Below are 19,996 nucleotides of genomic sequence, written 5' to 3' on the forward strand. Positions count from 1 at the left end.
CAACCCCTTAATTGTGATTTTGGAAACATTAGAAAGACTGACTTATATCCATGTTTATACAGTATTAATAGATATTTTATGTGGCTACTTGAATCATTTAGCACCAGTAGTAAGGACAGAGACCACAGCAAGCAGAGAATATAATCCCCAGTTCACTATTCATGCAAGAATACCATCATTCAAAGCACAGGTATCTGTACCTCTCCTTTTGAAGAAGGTGGCCGCAAGTTCCTTGGAAGCCACTGAGAGGAGGTGCTTCCTTGGAGACACTCGGCGCCCAACAGCAATTGGCACCATGGGCAGGGCTAACAGGCGACTCAGGTGGAAGGCTGCCACCTCCCCGTTGTGTCTGTCTGCACCAGCATACACTTCTCCTTCTATCAGTTCAGCTCGGGAGTATCTGAGGCAGTGGGCACATTGGCTATATTACAAGATCAAAGATTGTTGGCAGCGTAATGTTGGGTAACTATGGGGCTGGCATGACTCATAACATAATTTACTAAACCACTCTTTTATGTCTTTGAGGATATATGGGGATTTTCAAGCTTCACTTATTATCAAATGTACTATCCAAGTCACAAAATACATCAATTTTCATAATATCAATGGCAATGGAGTGAACAAGCTTTGCAAAAATGGTGGTCTTAGGCAAATGGCAAAACCAAGACCAAGACCTGCCGAGCAGAGACACTAAAAACAAAGGAAACTTTGTAGTTAACGAGTGTGCCCAATGTCACCTCTGTTGCAACTGGATGTAGGGCAGACTGCATCCAGTTGATCTGCTAGCCACACAACACTCCTCAATGGCCAATAGAAAATGTCACAGTGGCTTTCTCTAATCCTTCCAGGGACTTCTGGCACCTAGTCAAATATATCTCACAATTTCACTTCATCTTTCCCACCACTCCTTAATCCTGAAGGCAGAACTGCTGTAACATGTCACATCTGTCTCTAAGGCTGAACTCTTCACTCAAACTTTCTCTAAAAGCTCCACTCTGGACATTTCAGGGCATATTCCTCCTATTCATCCCCCCTATGACTCCACTATGCCTGATATTGAGTTTCTTAAGAATGATGTTTTCTATGCCCTCTCTGGCCTCAACCCTCAGAAGGCTTATGGGCCTGATGGAGTGCCTCCTATTGTCCTTAAAAAATGTACTTCCATGCTGACACCCTGTCTGGTCAAACTCTTTTGCCTCTGCCTATCAACATCTACCTTTCCTTCCTGTTGGAAGTACGCCTTCGTACAGCCTGTGCCTAAGAAGGGTGACCGTTCCAATCCCTCAAACTACTGTCCTATAGCTTTACTCTCCTGTCTATCTAAAGCTTTTGAATCAATCCTTAACTGGAAAATTCTCCAGCATCTATCCACTTCTGACCTTCCGATCGCCAGTATGTGTTCCGCAAGGGGCGTTCTACTGGTGATCTTCTTGCCTTCCTGACTGACTCCTGGTCATCCTCTCTTAACCGTTTCAGTGAAACTTTTGCTGTTGCCCTAGACATCTTGAATGCTTTTGACAGAGTCTGGCACAAATCTTCACTTTCTAAACTACTCTCTTATGGATTCTATCCCTCTCTCTGTACCTTTATCTCCAGTTCCCTTTCTGGTCAATCTATCTCCGCTGTGGTAGACGGTCACTGTTCTTTCCCTAAACCTATCAACAGTGGTGTCTCGTATGGCTCTGTCCTATCTTCCACTCTCTTTCTGTTGTTTTTCTTTCCTAAACAAACTGTCCTATCCACTCCTTTGCTGATGACTTTACTCTGCATTACTCAACATGTTTCAATGAAACACCCTCCTTACAGGAATTACAGGACTCTAGTCTGGATGCTGCAGAATGCTTAATCTCAGACCTTGCTATCAACTCTGAATGGGGCAGGAAGAACTTAGTGTCCGTCAATGCCTCAAAAACTCAGTTTCTTCACCTGTCAACTCGACACAATCTTCCAAACACCTATCTCCTATTCTTCGATAACACAGCTGTCACCTTATTCTACAGTATGCATTCTTGGTCTGCCCTTACTGCAAAATCTTAACTGGAATCTTCATACTCCTCTTTTGCTAAATCAGCTTCCTTTAGGTTGGTCGTTCTGTATCATCTCTGCCAGTTCTTTTTCCCTCCCAGATGCTGTCCATATACATGGGCCTTGTCTGCCCTGTATGGAGTGTGCATCTCTTGTGAGTGGGCGCTTTTCGTCTCATCAACTCCCCTCCTCTAAGTACCAGTTTTTTACCTCTTAAATTCTGCTGCAATGTTGCATCTCTTTTTGTCTTCTATCTATGTTTTCATGCTGACTGCTCTTCTGAACTCGCTAACTGCATGCCTCCCCCCCTCCCACGGCCCCTCTTTACTTGGCTTTCTACTCTTGCTCATCCTTATTCTATCCAAATCCCTTATGCAAGAGTTAACCAGCATGTTCATTGTTTTTTCCCTTCACTAGTAAAATCTGGAATAGCCTTCCTTTGTCTGTATTTCCCCCTGTGCACAACTTGAACGCTTTCTAGAGGAAAATATCAAGAGGCCTCTCCACCTGAATTAGACCTCTCTTCTGGCCTCTCCTTCTGTTTTCTTTTGTTGGAGCAACGCTTGGCAGGCTCTTTTGTTGTTTTCTTTGTTTTTGCCCTTGAGCTGCCTCCCTTGCTGTAAAAAAAATAATAAATAAATAAATAATAACAAATAAACAAAGTGAGCTGTCCCTGTCTCCTCCTCTCCATGCTGCCAAAAAAAGCAACCACAGTTGTCGTTCATCAATATTATAACAAATTACGCAAAAAATGCCATAAAACAATAAATAGGATATACAATTTGAGAAAAAAAAATGGGCCTGGCCTTTAACTACGCAGCCATTTAAAAGGACAGGGGTGTGTTCTACACCAGCCAGTGGGTAGACTTGTTGCCTTGAGGGGTGACTAGATAACTCAAATACTTTCAAAAGATTTTTTTTCCACTGGAATCCGAGTACGACAACCTTGAACCACACACTCATCCCGCCTGTAATGAAAGGGTTGAGGAAAAAAGTGGTTTGGGGAAAGGAAAACAACCAGTGTAACATTTTCATTTCCAATATTTTGTTTTGTGTTGTTTTTTGTTTTTGTTGTTGTTGTTGTATGTTTTCATACATAATGTGTGCACTTTCATCTTGAAACAAGATTTATTTTGTATTTTTAATAAAGGTTCTACTTATGATAACAATGAAATTATAAAACCTTGAGGTTGCACAAACTTCAACCCTTCGCTACAGCCGGGCCGAGAGCGCGGTTCACATCATATCCAGATATGCAGTGCAACAATTTTGAAATGTAACCACCAAATACATGTACAGTAGAGCCCCACTTAGCGTGAGATCAATTAGCGCGAACCGCAATTAGCGCGAGCCACCATCTACCAAGAAAAAATTAATTAGCGTGAAAGCCTCAGTTAGCGTGAGCAACCACCACGACTGAATTTTGAAAATTGCGCTAAGCCGCCATGATGCGCGGCACAAGCCGCCATGATGCGCGGCACAAGCCGTCATGATGCGCGGCACAAGCCGCCATGATGCGTGGCACAAGCCGTGAGAGCCCTTACTTTAGCAGATGATGCCATGTTGATACAGGGCAAGTGCTGTGGATGTGGATACTAGCAACTGACCTTGGCCATGTGACGCACACCTGGAAAATTTGGATTTGCCGGTTGTCTAAGCTGCCACCAACGCGGTGGGAAGAAAAGGGTTCAGTGTGACACCAGGTTACGGTGAAACGACAACTCGCTCCCGGATGGGCGCACGGGCGTTGACAATAGCCACAACGGTTAGAAGAAAACGGCCAGTGTGATACTGCCTTAAGGCAGTGAGGCCGCTGACTGGGTGAACGCTGGCGATGATGTCATCGGACTCCCAGCGAATCACAAGCATGTTTTCAGAGCTCAGCCATTCTTCTTGACTCAGAAGAATGGTGGAGGCATCTGGCATCCGTACACACTCTCATTCGTCTCCAGCGCGCAGCCTACCGAAGGCCACAGATCATCTTCAACTTTTGTTCGGAATACATCTGTCACGTCTCGTGACGCGTCAAGCAGTTCCTCTGCTCCGGGTGGAAGTAGAGCGCGGGCGAGTCAAAGTGACAGTGACTCTGATGACTGATATGGCAGACACTGACAGAGGAGGAAGGGGCAAATAGGGGGGGGGGAGAGAGAGAGAGAGAGAGAGAGAGAGAGAGAGAGAGAGAGAGTGGGGGGTGCTTCCACACGACGGGTCACGGCCACGAGAAAATGCGCAATATTTTCGACTGTCATAACTTTTTATTATTATTAGGAGAGAAGTTTTATTACACCACCATATATACTACATTAATATACAATTATTGCAAAGAAGAAAGACACCATTTCCACCTCTTTTAAATGCCTAAATTTTCCCCGTGCACAGCATCCAGAGAAATATCTTGCCACCCGTACTCTAAGGGTTAAATGATGAGAATTTTTTCCACTTTTGTTGGTGTATCTAACATTATATTTTTTTTCTGACAATTGTCCCTTGATTGAAAAGAAAACTTCAGATGAAAAAGTTGCGCTTCAGCTCCTCTTTCCAATGCTGTATTGTTTATTAAAATCGGTCAAATAGCGGCGAAGTTATTGCAGAAAAAAATGAAACTCATCCCATTTTCTAAGGAGAGGTAAAGTCTGTGGGGGCTTAAAGCATTCACCCTTTAAACCTAGATGCCTTCCTGGTTGGTATTCTTTACTGAATTTCAGTTTTTTCTTTGTTGTGAAGGACTTTGTGTGTCTGATGGCTTCCTTTTCTTGGAAATCCTGGTCACGAGCCAATGTGCGACACTTACCTCTGGCTCCTCTGGGGTGACTGATGTATGTGTCAGCTCTGCTGCCTCCAAGGCCATCGCAGATGCTAGTTTGCCTCAAGATGCCATACGAATATTCTTTAAGGCCATTTTCTGTGCTGAAACATGACGATGTATGCACTTGAGTATGAATATAGGAAGCTTTTATTTTTTTATGTCCCAGCCTTTAGCCCTCTCGTGCACAGTAAGTTTCCAGTAAGTTTCTCTTCCACTCACCATGCATCTCTCAGGCCTGACCAGCCTTTTTTTGCGGCCGCGAAACTCTATATTCCAATACGTATTTTACCATCACAGATATATCATACCCCAATAAATTTGGTATCAATGGCTTCATAAAGACTTATACTAGAACATGCGCAAATAAAAATAGAGGAAAAATTATATATAAACAATAGAAACTCGTTTCAAGTCTCCGTATAGAGTATTGTAGACAATAAATCCTAAGTACCAACTCTTCCCCACTTGCTATCTCAAAATTTTGTGGGCCAACTTTTTTAGCCGAATATATGTTTCGAAGCGGAATTTAGTGAGGATTCTTATGGTATCCTCAAAATCTTCATACGCCTATTAGTTCCTGAGTTACACTGAGAAAACTGTATTTTTTCCTCTCCCGTCAGAGTGGGCTAAAAACTAAAAATCACTCCACGCTCCTCATTTATGCTCCTTAGAAAGGTTGCCATATGTTACCATTAAGAAACTTATACCAACAAATGACACTCCAAATTTGAAGCACTTCCACCGAAAACTTCATTTTTAATCATTTCTTTAACTTTTATGATGCATTTCCCGTCATTGTGCGCCAGGACCTTTTACCTTTGATGACGCGTTTAGCGAGAGGGTTAGCATCAGTAGGCTTTCTTGAGGGGCCTGGATGGTAGTCAGCCCCAGCCCGTCATGGCGCAGGCGTTTCATAGTAACGTGATTGAGGAGCGGAAGAGGGCAGGGGGAATTCAGCCATAACTCTGTCATTTTTGCTTATTTCTTCATAATATTTTGCCACAAGCTAGCTGAGGTGTGTACAAAGATGTGATTTTTTCAATTTTATCAATTTTTTTGAAAAATCCACAGCGAACCCTCTCTTTAAGCCATAAAAATAACATAATCATTATGTATTGTATATCAGCATAGAGGGAATTAAATGATGCACAAAGAAAAATATGACTTCAATGATAATTTTAAGGTGGATACATACAAGTATACTGCGGTGCCGTGTTGATCACGTACTCACTGACTTTTACTCCCTAATTTTAGTAGTGATGGGTCGACAGGCTTGTGGGGAGAGGAGCAGGAGAGGGAAGAAATAGAGTGTGGAGCAGAAAATATCAATTCACACAAGCATGGACATGTGGCTGAGGGGCACTGGGGGCAAGGACGTGTTATCTCCGTGTACTGGCCTGATATGGAAAGCCTATTTCTCGTACCAATATTTTTGTCAGTTGTTGTTTGTTTGTGTGTGTGTGTGTGTGTGTGTGTGTGTGTGTGTGTGTGTGTGTGTTTACCTATCTGTAGTATACAGGGTCTGAGCTCAAGCTCAGACAGTCCTGTCTCCCAATCTGTATTTGTCCAACTTTTCCTTCATTTCATGGACACTGCTCACTTCAACAATGTCTTTGTTTAGTCCATTCCGTGTATCCACACTCCTGTATGGAAAACTGAACTTCATTATGTCTTTCAAACAAGTCCCCTCCCTCAATTTCTTGCTGTGTCCTCTTAGTTGCTTCCTCCCTTCCATCTCGATTAAATCACTTCTGCCCAACACGTCCATTCCACTTGTGTTCCTGTACAATGCTATCGGGTCTCCACTTTCTCTTCTTTCTTCCAGTGTTGGTGAGCCCAGTTCCTCCATTCTGGTCTCATATGACAGACTTGATAGTTCTGGCACCACCTTAATATCAATCCTTTGAATCCTTTCAAGTTTCCTTGTGTCCTTTTTCTTGTGTGGTGACCAGACAACTGCTGCATACTCTAACCTTGGTCTAATCAATGTTGTTATTGTTTTCTTTACCAAGTCCCCATCTAAGTAGTGAAATGCCACTCTAATATTTTGCAGCAATCTCTATGGTTCTCCGAATATCTTGTTTATGTGCTTCTCAAGTGTCAGTGTATCTTGTATTATGATTCCTAAGTCTTTTTTTTCCTCCCATCCATCCTACACACTCCACTTGGTCTATTTTTACTCTTGTCCATTATCATTGTGTGACTTTTCATTGAACCCTATTTCCCTTTCTTTACTCCATTCATGTATTTCATTTAAATCTTCCTGCAGTTTATTACGGTGGCCGGTCAACTCAACCCTTGACCAACTCAACTCAGCGGTCAATTCAACCCGGTCAACTCAACCCCAGTCAACTCAGCGGTCAATTCAACTCGGTCAGTTCAGCGGTCAACTCAACCCGGTCAACTCAACCTTGTCAATTCAACCCGGTCAACTCAACCCCGGTCCCGGTTAACTCAACCCGGTCAGTTCAACCTCGGTCATCTCAACCCCGGTCAACTCAAGCGGTCAACTCAACCTATGACCAACTCAACCCGGTCAATTCAGCGGTCAACTCAACCCCGGTCAATTCAACCCCGGTCAACTCAACCCCGGTCAGTTCAACCCCGGTCAACTCAACCCCAGTCAACTCAACCTTGGTCAATTCAACCCCGGTCAACTCAACCCCGGTCAACTCACTGAAGCCAGCTGTCAACTCAACCCAGGCACTGAAGCCAAGGTCAGCATCCCAGGTCATCTCAACCCCGGTCAGCATCCCACCCAGGTCAACTCAAGCAGCAGCAACTGAACCAGGTCAACTCAACCCCGGTCAATTCAACCCAGCCAAGGTCAGCATCAACCCCAGGTCAACTCAAGGTCAGTTCAACCCCGGTCAACTCAACCAAGGTCAGCATCAACCCAGGCAATTCAACCAAGGTCAGCATCCAACCCAGGCACTGAAGCCAAGGTCAGCATCCCACCCAGGCACTGAAGCCAAGGTCAGCATCCCACCCAGGCACTGAAGCCAAGGTCAGCATCCCACCCAGGCACTGAAGCCAAGGTCAGCATCCCACCCAGGCAATAAAGCCAAGGTCAGCATCCAACCCAGGCACTGAAGCCAAGGTCAGCATCCCACCCAGGCAGTAAAGCCAAGGTCAGCGTCACACCCAGGCAATCCTTGCATGATTTAGGAAGACGTGGTGTGAAATAATTGGTAGGCAGTAAAAAAAAATCACTCTATACAATAAAAATTAATAAAGCGTCTGCATCATATGACCATAAGGGTTCAACTGGTGCTCAGTGAATATCCTAAATTCTACTGCATATGAGCAACTGCCCTGAGATACCTTAGCTTATCTTCTTCGTTTCTGTAACCTGCAACTTTTGCAGCAAGCCTGTTGGCCAAATTTACATATTTGTTTCTTGGTCTCTCTAAGTTTTGGACTTCAGCATTTTGTACAGTCAAGCGATGAACAGCAATATCACGCCGTAAGCCGTTTAGGAGAGTCCAGACTGTTGGATGAGCACAAAGAAACATTGACTTAATAGAATTGTGGAATCCCTCAACACAGTTGGTTGTTTTAGGAGCACAAGCGATAGCATCTTCATAATGATTCCACAATTCTGGCAAAAATCTGGGATTTCTGTATTGTCTTCTTATTCGCGGCCCACGAATGTAGGTGGACTCAAAGTAGGTAAGAAGATGAAAGTGATTTTACTAGCATTTGAAAGTTTCCATCTGTTTCATACCTGACTTTCAATCCAAGCTCTGTTACTCTTCTTATAACAGACTGTGAAAGATGAAAAAAGCAGCATGATACAACTGATGTAGGAAATTCATTTTTGAAAGCATTGATTGCAGCCATTTCAAAGTCAAGGAGAATTCTTTCTGGCATGAAGTCTGGAACCAGTTCTTTAAGTATCTGAATCATTCTAGTATAGGTTCCTTCTGTCTTGTTTGTCAGCAAAAAATATATGAATGGAGGATAGCTGTTTCCAACTTTGCAGTGGACTGTATATAGCTGAAAAAACAGCGTGGGAACAATTTCAAATGTACCATCCCCCAACCATAGTGTGCTCTGTGCGTAACGTAGAACATCATGATTACCAATGGCCAGAATCCTCTCATTATCATCTTGACCAGAATCATACATTATAATGTCCTCATACTCAGCAGGAATTTCAAAATTTATGTTTCGAGGGTTAGGGGTTACTGCATTTGTCTTCTTTTTCTCCTGCCGCATAGTTCTTTCCATGCATGATCTTTTTGGAAGTCGTGCTAAAACATCGTTTTCTAAATCACGTAGCTGCTCACCAAGGATAGTTCTTGTGGCAACATGGGAAGAAGCTGCTTCTTTGACTTTAGCAACTAATGCATTTGCCTGAGTTTGAATAGTGTCACCAACATGAGAATGCTCGCCTGGCTGTACTACAACATTATTTCCTTGAGTGGCAACTGTTGAAGGACATTTGATCTTAAAATAATGTCTGCATCTCCAGTATCTCTGTCCCTGTAGGTTACTCTTTAAAAAGATATTCATGCCCCATGTATTGAAGGACAGTTCCCCCTCTCTCTGATTTAGAAAATACAATTTGAAGGTTATTGCCATCCATGACTGTGATGGTGGAACAACTGAAGAAGGGAATGAAATGTACATGCGCTTCCGCCTGAATATCGTGAAGTACTGGTCACTGGCTGCCGGTTATGGTGTATAACGGTGAGTGAAGACTCGCCGAGCAAAAAGTGACTTATTGGCGACTGGCGAACAACACTAGCCCGGCTTGATTCTTTACCTATGATAGTCTCACGCTCGCGATGCAATTAATCACGACAACCACAAGTCTCTGCAGATACTTTCTGAGGTGCAAGTACACTCGCATAGAGGATGTCACACTTTTCAGAATGCTTAGTCAGGTGGCGGTATCTGGCAACTATACCACGGCGTCGCATTCACTGGTGATGGTAGTGATGAGTATCTATGTGTAATGTGCGTGTGTGACCGTGAAATCATAGTATTATATAATATTATACTACATTATAACATAATGCAGTTAAAAATATACCAAATTATGTGAAGTCAGTTTAGAAATGCGATAATGAATGTCTTCTACGTATGATGATGACGACGATCGAGGTAAACAACATCACGATCGCAGTGCGAAATACTTTACTTGTCAAACTCTGACAACACTGAGTGTAAAGTTTTCTTCACTTGCAATGCTGTCCTTCACAGTGCCTCGGCAGACAATGACAACCGTAATCATATATATAACCCTCACCAGCAAACAGCAAATAGGCATAATTGGGGCCTCTTTAACTCGTAGCCTTCCGTCACTATAAAGCCTCAAAGACAATACAGGAGAGATCATAAAAGACTCTAAAATAATGTATCCGTGAAGAATATGTAATATTTAAGTACAAATACGTGTGAGTGTGGGTGGTGTGTGCGGCCGTCGCTGACTGGCCGACCCATGATCATATGATGGCCGACCCTTCCTTGTCTTGTCGCTGATCGACATCTCCGGCCCCACTCTGCGCTCGCCATAGCCTATAAACTCTCTCTCTCTCTCTCTCTCTCTCTCTCTCTCTCTCTCTCTCTCTCTCTCTCTCTCTCTCTCTCTATTTTCTTTTACTCTTAAATAATTATACGCTTCCACAGTCATATACGTGACAGCTCAACTGTTGAACGTTCTAGAACTTGAGTCTGCCAAACTTAAGCTAATTATAGAATCAGCTTAATTAATAAAGACCTACCCAACCTCCATACGGTAGCAATTCCGAACAGCCCAGCTGCCAATGCCATTGAGAAATCTAATAAATAAAAGGATTTATTTTAACTCAAATCAGTAGATAAAAGTTTCCTTTATTTCAGCTGCATCAGTTTTATCAGACATCAAATTAATATATAATTCGTCTTCCTCTTCAATTAAGAATAACTAATGGTAGACTCAAATTTGTCGTTTATTTCACAACACACACACACATCTCTCTCTCTCTCTCTCTCTCTCTCTCTCTCTCTCTCTCTCTCTCACACAAATGCTCTCGAGGTATACACACACACACACACACACACAAGTCTTTATATCTTCTCTATTATATTAATATTGTCTCTCTCTCTCTCTCTCTCTCTCTCTCTCTCTCTCTCTCTCTCTCTCTCTCAAACACATGCACTCGATGGCTACACACACACACACACACACACAAGGCTGCATATATGCACTCGAATATTCAAATATTCTCTCTCTCTCTCTCTCTCTCTCTCTCTCTCTCTCTCATACACATGCACTCGATGGGAAAGGGTTGGGGAAGGTTTAATGAAGCGTTGGGGAAAGGTTGGGGAAGTGTTGGGAAGGTTGGGAAAGGGTAGGGGAAGGATTGGGTAAGGGATGGGAGGGGGTTAGGGAAGGTTTGCGGAAGGGTTGTCGAAGGGTTGGGAAAGCATTGGGAAAGGGTTGGGGAATGATTCCGGAAGGGTTGGGAAGGATTTGGGAAGGGCTAGAAAAGGGTTAGAAAGGGTTAGGGAAAGCTTGGGGAAAGGTTAGGAAAGGTTAGGGAGAGGTTGGAAAAGTTATGAAGGGTTGGGGAAGGGTTAGGGATGGGTTAGGGAAGGGTTAGTGAAGGATTAGGAAAGAGTTAGGAAGGGTTGGGGAAGGGTTAGGAAGGGATAGATAAGGGTTGCGGAGGGATTGGGATATAAATAGGAAGGGTTAGAAAAGCATTGTAGAAGAGTTAGGAAGGGTTAGAAAGGGTTACTAAGCGATAGGGAAGAGTTCGGTAAGGGTTGAGAAGGGTTAGGAAGAGTTGGCACGGGGTTAGGAAGGGTTGGCGAGAGCGCTGACGTTGGATGGGGTGGGGAGGAAGGTGGGGCTGGAGGTAGAGAGACATGACGTGGACACGTAGGTACACTCACCTGCAGTCTTCACCCATTTCCATAGGAACCCGGGCGAAGCCGGGTATCATTGCTAGTAATGATAATAAAAATATATGAAAATAACCCGACAGTTTAGTAGTAAATAAACATTACAGCACACATATTCGTCTTCGACTCTTCAGCTCTCAAATATTTTCATCGTATCAAATTTTCAAGCTCAATTCTGAAATCTGCATGCTTTTCTGCTTCGTTGGTAGACTAAGTATCAAAACGATAACACTTAGTGATGAACATGAAGGATGTTGCTGAAACCATCAAATGGAAGGCGGATTGACTGGTTGAATTGACCGGGGTTGATTTCACCGGGGTTGAGTTGACCAGGGTTGAATTGACCGGGGTTGAATTGACCGGGGTTGAGATGACCGGGGTTGAAGTGACCCGGGTTGAAATGACCGGTTGAGTTGACCGGGGATGAGTTGACCGGGGATGAATTGACCGGGGTTGAGTTGACCGGGGTTGAATTGACCGGGGTTGAGTTGACCGGGGTTGAATTGACCGGGGTTGAGTTGACCGGGGTTGAGTTGACCGGGGTTGAATTGACCGGGGTTGAGTTGACCGGGGTTGAATTGACCGGGGTTGAGTTGACTGGGGTTGAGTTGACAGGGGTTGAGTTGACCAGGGTTGAATTGACCATAGGTTGAGTTAGTCATGAGTTGAGTTGACCGAGGTTGAGTTGACCGGGGTTGAGATGACCGAGGTTGAACGGACCAGGGTTGAGTTGACCGGGGTTGAACTGACCAAAGGTTGAATTGACATGGAACCGTTTATTACAATCATCCTCATTTCTTATTTTTCTAAGCAGTTTGGCATCATCTGCAAACATACTCATGTAACTCTACTTTTTACAGCATATCCTTTATATATAATACCCTTGCGAGTTTCGCGCTATACGAGTTTCACGATCCTTGAGTTTCACGCTTAGTCCTAAAGTCTTACCATCCCAACTTTCACGCATCATTGCCCCAAGTTTCATGCTTAGTCCGAAAGTCTTACCATCCCGACTTTCGCGCATTACTGCCCTAAGTTTCGTGCTTAGGGCCATATTACAAGTCAAACCTGAGAAGTTTTGGGTCCCTACAAGCGTTGGTTTAGGGGCCGTACTACAAGTCCAATCTGAGAAGTTTCGGGTCCCTACAGAGATTGGGATGAATAACTCTGTAGGGACCCAAAGCTTCTTGGGTTTGACTTGTAATACAGCCCCTAAACCAACCTTTGAAGGGACCTGAAACTTCTTGGGTTTGCCTTGTAATACGGCCTTAGTCCTAAAGTTTTACCATCCCGACTTTCGCGCATTACTGCCCTAAGTTTCGTGCTGCTTTGACATGCACAGATCACGTCTACCTACTGTCGGCATCATGCACACTTCCTTAAGGCGGTGTCACACTCGCCATTTTCCTCCAACCATTGGGGCTACTGGCAACTGCAATTGCCCATACACCCAACCAGGAGCAACTTGTCTGTTGTCAATATGGATGGAAACGGTTGGGAATACGAGCAACTGCGCGGCTGTATGTAAACAAACAGACGACAGCAGTGGCTGAGGAGTGAGGAGCAGTGGAAGATGGCCCACCAAGACTAGTAATGTGGACTGGCAGAGCTGCTTTGTTTACTATTTAATTGACAATATAAGAGAACACCCCATGCTGTGGAACCACAGCTCAAAAATCTCTTCTCCATTCTATGGAAATTGTAAAAGGAATCCGTCTTCACAGCACAGTTCTCTGACGAGGTTTGGGTAAACACACCTGTCCTTCCGTCTTTCAAACCATGATCGTGCCCACAACCCCTTCTTCCTTTCATTTAACTGCAGCAATAAGTCCATAACTTGGGTAATGGCAGCACAAGCCGCACTTTAGCAGATGGTGCCATGTCGATACAGGGCGACCGGCTTTGTTTATGTTGTGAATACAGGCAACTGACCTTGCCCATGTGTGACACACACCTGGAAAAGCTAGAGTTGCTGGTTGTCCTTACTGCCAACGCAGTTAGAGGAAAAAGGCCCAAGGTGACACCAGCAGCTTAACTCTTAACCCCCTTTGACCGCAAAAGTTTTTCTTGGGAGATCCCCCTGAATACAAAAGTCAGCGGAAAATGAACTTTGAAACTGAGAAAACGTCATAAAAGGTGTTTTATAGAAAATTTTCTGGTGCACCCTGCTGTGAAATCCATTTCTTTCTAGGTTGTTGCATTTGGCTGGAATTCCAAGATTCCCCTAAAATTCCAACTTTTTACTGGTGTGACGTACAGAAAAAATGATTGAAGAAGAGTTGCTCATTTTATCACGATGGTGTCTGTAAAATATAGTTTATAATCTTTTACCAGGAAATTTACTTCCTACAGAGAGCCAAAGTTGAAGTGAAACTCAAAAAATAATTTTTTAACATTTTTTAAGTTTATTTCATTCTGGAATGAATCTCATTGAATAAAAGTTGTAAAAAACTCATCCGTATAACTCAACAGTGAATTCAGATTATGATTTGGACTGACCGTTCGGCTGGAATTTCATGATTCCCCAAAAATTTCAACTTCCACTTCCCACTCCTCTGAACACTCCTGTGAACAAGATATTGGTTTATCTAGAACAGTGTTTCCCAAACTTTTTTATATGATGCCCCCTATTGATTTCTAAAAAATCCTCACGCCCCCCCCCCCCCATTCTTTGTTTATGTATATATATATATATATATATATATATATATATATATATATATATATATATATATATATATATATATATATATATATATATATATATATATATATATATATATATATATATATATAAACGTATATTGTTATGGTACCCTCGTCTAACTCGAGCCTTGAAGCGTGCCATCACACATCACCACTTCACCAATAACCAACTCACGCACGAATCCTCGAAGCTCCAGCCGCACCAGCGCATTCACTCGAGGACTCGTGACTCCACCTCGAGGTTTCACCCATCATTCAATTGAATGTCACAAAGCCTCACACTTCACGGACTTGTCTCGCCCGCCGAGGTTATAAATAGACCTCCGCTGCTAACCCCGGCAGTCTCAACCAAAGGCAGCTCACTTCCCGAGGACGCAAGGACTCTTCACTTGTGAACTAACCAGGATTCACCAAGGGGTCTGACACACACACACTTACACACACACATCTATCCACATACAGGTAACTCTCGATTTACGCGAGTTTGGTATACGCGTTTTTAAAATAATGCGGGGTCCAAAATCAAAATAATTGTTAAATTTACACGTTTTTTCCACTTATATGCGATATTTTATGGAGTGGCCACCACATGTCTCACGCAACTGGACTCACACGGCGCCGCGGCCACACAGCTGAGCTCATTCTTCCCGCGTGCCACTTGAACAACAATACAGTACCCACGCTGCCACACAACTCAACAATAGGGGTGGGCAGGTACCGGTACCAGTACCGGTACTAACAGTACCAGCTATACGGTATGGTACCGGTACCAGACTGCTCGGTACCGGTACCAATACTAGCCAGTTGCTCATGGTGTCCCTCATTTCTTCTTCACATGAGTGAGGCTGAGACTGAGTGACTGAGTGGATATCTCGGTGATATGGATATTCTCTCTCTCTCTCTCTCTCTCTCCACTAAATGAAGTGAATATTTATTTTTCAACAGAAACCTACCTCTTGTTTGATTTACATTGTTTTTGATTTACATGACCTCTTCAAGGACACAATAGTCGCGTAAATCGAGAGTTACCAGTACCCATTCTCACTTGTATATATATTTGTATTCCTTATGTGAAATTCTTAACTCTAAACTAAAACACCTCAGTGAACTAATATTTCGTTCCACAATTGTAATTCTTATTTGGTTCCTGAAGATAATTTTCATACTTAGTTCCTCATTGATAATTGTAACTATAACTAATCACCTCAGTGAACCAAACCACTTACTCTAGTCATTGCCTATTTTGTCATATGTTCTCTTCTGATGTCAATTAATTAATTCTCTTATTAGGTTAAGTTTTAATAATAAGTAAAATTGTACCATTTGCTTTCACTTAACCTTACAATTATGTTATGTCACAGTTAGCTACCTTTTCAACACAAATCAACCCCTAGACGTCGGTTTAGCTGTATTCATAACATTATATATATGTGTGTATATATATATATATATATATATATATATATATATATATACACATATATATATATATATATATATATATATATATATATATATATATATATTTTTTTTACGTCACTGCCTGTTAGGCATCTTCCTGTGGGGCCTGATGGTTGGGCCCAAGGCTTCTTCCAGGTGGGGCCTGATGGTTGGCCCAAGGCTTTTCAGGTGGGGCCTGATGGTCGGCCCTCTTCCAGGTGGGGCCTGATAGTCGGCCCAAGGCTTCTTCCAGGTGGGGCCTGATGGTCGGCCCAAGGCTTCTTCCAGGTGGGGCCTGATGGTCGGCCCAAGGCTTCTTGCAGGTGGGGCCTGATGGTCGGCCCAGCCTTTATAGTGGCTCTAGAGTCCGGGTTGATGGGTGGTCTTCAGGACAGCATGTAAAATCCGGTGAATGTATATATATATATATATATATATATATATATATATATATATATATATATATATATATATATATATATATATATATATATATATATATATTCAGTAGAGCCCCACTTAGTGTGAGATCAATTAGCGGAAACTGCAATTAGCGCGAGCAACCATCTACCAAGAAAAAAATTAATTAGCGCGAAAGCCTCAGTTAGCGTGAGCAGCCACCACGACTGAATTTTGAAAATTGCGCCAAGCCGCCATGATGCGCGGCACAAGCAGCGAGAACCCTTACTTTAGCAGACGACGCCATGTTGATACAGGGCAAGTGCTTTGTTTATGTTGTGGATGTGGATACGGGCAAAAGACCTTGGCCGTGTGTGACGCACACCCAGAAAATTTGGATTTGCCGGTTGTCCAAGCTGCCGCCAACGCGGTGGGAAGAAAAGGGCTCAGTGTGACACCAGGCTACGGTGAATCGACAACTCGCTCCCGGATGGGCACACGGGCGTTGCCAGTTGCCACAACGGTTAGAAGAAAATGGCCAGTGTGATGCTGCCTTAAGGCAGCGAGGCCGCTGACCGGGTGAGCACCGGCGATGACGTCATCGGACTCCCAGCGAATCACAAGCGTGTTTTCAGAGCTCAGCCAATTGTAGGTTTTTTTTTTTTTTAATGTGAGTGATTATTTTGGGTAATTATCAAACCCAAAAGTCAGACCCACGTGTGCACCGAATAATTTTTTTCATATTGGTTACTTTATTCAATTAGTGCGAATTCAGTTAGTGCGACCGCGTTCATCTACCTAATTCTCGTGCTAAATGGGGCTCTATTGTATGTATGTATGTATGTATGTATGTATGTATGTATATATATATATATATATATATATATATATATATATATATATATATATATATATATATATATATATATATATATATATATATATATATATATATATATATATATATATATATATATATATATATATATATATATATATATATATATATATATTTTGAAGCTCATGTGAGGATGATTCAAAGTATTACTCCTTCATGTGTGTATTTACCTAGTTGTAACATACAGGAAAAGATATACGCTCACACTGTCCCATCTCCATATCCACTCTTATCCAACTTTTCCTTAACCCCTTCACTCTGGCGCCGCCGACGTCGGCGTCTGACGGCGTCACCGTATGGAAAGGGTTAGTCCTTTTCTAAACCTCTTAATCCTCTTCCATTTCCTTTTAATCCTCTTCTAAACCTCTTAAGAGAAAATGGAAGAGGGTTAAGAGGAATTTAGAGGAGGATTGAAAGGTTTAGAAGAGGATTAATCCTCTTCCATTTCCTCTTGACCCTTTCCATACTGTGACGCCGACGTCTGCGTCACGGATGGAAAGGGTTAAAATCATGAATGTTTCTTGCACAAACCACCTCCTCCTCCAGTCCATTCCTCAGCTCAATGCTTCTGTTTGGGAAGCTAAACTTTTTCACATCTCTCCTGCACGTGGTCGCCCTCAACTTCTTTCCATGTCCTCTTGTTTCTCTCTCGTTCCACACACACAGGTCTTCTCTGTCCAAATGCTCCACCCCGCTCACCACCCTGTACACCGCTATCAGGCCTCCTCTCTCTCTTCTTCTCTCCAGGGTTGTGAGTCTCATGCTATTGAGTCTCTCCTCATACGTCCGATCCCTAAGTTCCAGTACCATCTTAGTTGCCACTCTGCACTCTTTCCAGCTTTCTTATGTTCTTCTTTTCGTGAGGAGACCAGACCACTGCTGCATACTCCAACCTTGGCCTTATCATTGTAACTATTATTTTCTTCATCATCTCCTCGTCCAAATACACAAATGCCGTCCTTATGTTCCTCAGCAAATTCAGAGTTTGTCCGATGAAATGGGCAAAGTGGCATAAATAAGTAAGAATTTTTTTGTAACAGGATAATTTTGTGAGCACTGCTCATGTGTATCAAGTACAGTAATTGGCAAGGAGCTTTTAGGTACAGAAGACCAACATGATTTGCACATTCTGAATTCAGTGACATAATCATGTAAATCATCCAGGCCCAAAATTGGATCATTTAAGAGGTAGTCTTTGTACAACAATAGCGACCAGCTGCAGCTCTCTGAGCCTCTCTCTCCCCCTGCCAGTAACCGCCCGATACGTGTACTAGACAAGTCAGCGAGGCGAAACTCGCAGAACGTGAATAAACTGTAGTGTAGATAATTGTTCTGGGGTAGTATTTCACGTTTTGTTTTCTTTTTAGCTTCAAAACATGTTATTGCGAACTAGTAGATAAACATTCATTTAAGCATTTTAATAATAATGATGATGATAATAATAATAATAATAATAATAATAAAAATAATAATAATAATAATGATTATTATTATTATTATTATTATTATTATTATTATTAATAATTCAGTTATTAAAAATTATAATATTTTATTTTGGGGCGGGCATGTGACCAGGTGCCCCCCCCCCCTGGATCCGCCACTGCATCATCGGATGGAAGAAGGTAAGAATTTTAACAACAGGTATAAAGGAGTCAGAGGGAAAATGAGCAGGATGTATATGCCTTGAATCATCCTGGATGGAATTCTTTGAGAAAGTTTGAGCAAAGAGTTCACCTTCAGAGACAGATGTGATACCTGGGTTGCCATTAGGTCTAGGATAGGTAGGAAAAAATGAAGTAAATTTTTTGGAAATTTTTGTATTACTGATGTCAATTAAATAAGGATATCTCTTATTTCAGCTAAGAAATCAGTGTGGTGTTAGGGTAGTCTTCAGTGGAAATAATGGATGGAATTTCTGGGATTGCAGCACATATTAACTCCTTGTACACAAACCAGTGTAAAACAAACAATGTTATCTCTAATAACATTTTTCTGGCACTAGTTACACAAGACGGGTGAGATTCTAATGTAATCCTTTGGTAAGGGTTCCTTATTCTGAGTTACTCTAGCCAAGGGGGATCACTTTTTGCCTGAGATGACCATTAATCAGAGTATGTATTATTATTTTGCAATGTTGAGTCCTTCAGTTCTGTCTCTACTCACCTTTTTGGCCTGAACACTGCCCTCTGGCCACCTTTGAGCATCACAGACAGCTTGAGCTGGGTGCCCTTGTAACCTATATGAGTGGAGGTTATGGGGGCACTGGCAAGGGCTTCCAGCACGTCCCCTAAACCTCGGGCGACATCAGGGACCAACGATCTAGGAGTGGCCCACTGAAAGAGTTTTCATTATTACACATATACCATCACTAAGCTATCACTGTTATATGCTATTAAGTCTCCTCTTCGTCTCCTCTCCTCAAAGTGTCAATAATTCCATTTCCTCCAATCTTTTCCCATATGGCAGACCCGCCAACTCTAGTACCATATTGGTCATTATCCTCTGTATCCTTTCCGGCTTCCTTATATCTTTCTTCCTGTGGAGAACCAAACCAATGCAGCATATTCCAATCTTGGTCATATCATTGCTGTTATGATTAATTTCATCATACAGTAAACCCTCATTTATCCAGGTGCACCGTATCCGACCTCGCCCGTATTCGGGAGTTTTAAAAAATGTGATTTTTTTCAAAAAAATAAAAAAAATTGTCGCGCGCCACTAAAAGTCGTTCAAATTGCCCGGGCAATGCCACTAAGCTCTGCCCAGGTGGTGTACTGCACCACCAAGGTAAAGAGATTCTCTTTACCTTGCGCACCACAACATAA

General features: G+C 42.6%; 1 protein-coding gene across 3 annotated transcripts in view; it reads right to left on the minus strand.

The window, feature by feature from the left end:
- LOC127004767 (glycosaminoglycan xylosylkinase-like) overlaps positions 1 to 19,996 on the minus strand; it is a 145,269-nt gene that overhangs the window by 50,488 nt on the left and 74,785 nt on the right. For all 3 annotated transcript variants that reach the window (XR_007757982.1, XM_050872875.1, XM_050872874.1), the window contains exons 3-4: positions 19,335 to 19,504; positions 201 to 400 (exon numbers count right to left, since the gene is read on the minus strand). Coding sequence is in view for 2 of the 3 variants with exons in the window: in XM_050872875.1 (XP_050728832.1) it covers positions 201 to 400; positions 19,335 to 19,504 (370 nt within the window). In the remaining variant the exon portion in view is untranslated. The remainder of the gene's footprint in view (positions 1 to 200; positions 401 to 19,334; positions 19,505 to 19,996) is intronic.

Source organism: Eriocheir sinensis, chromosome 29, assembly GCF_024679095.1.
Source record: "Eriocheir sinensis breed Jianghai 21 chromosome 29, ASM2467909v1, whole genome shotgun sequence".
Lineage (NCBI taxonomy): Eukaryota > Metazoa > Arthropoda > Malacostraca > Decapoda > Varunidae > Eriocheir > Eriocheir sinensis.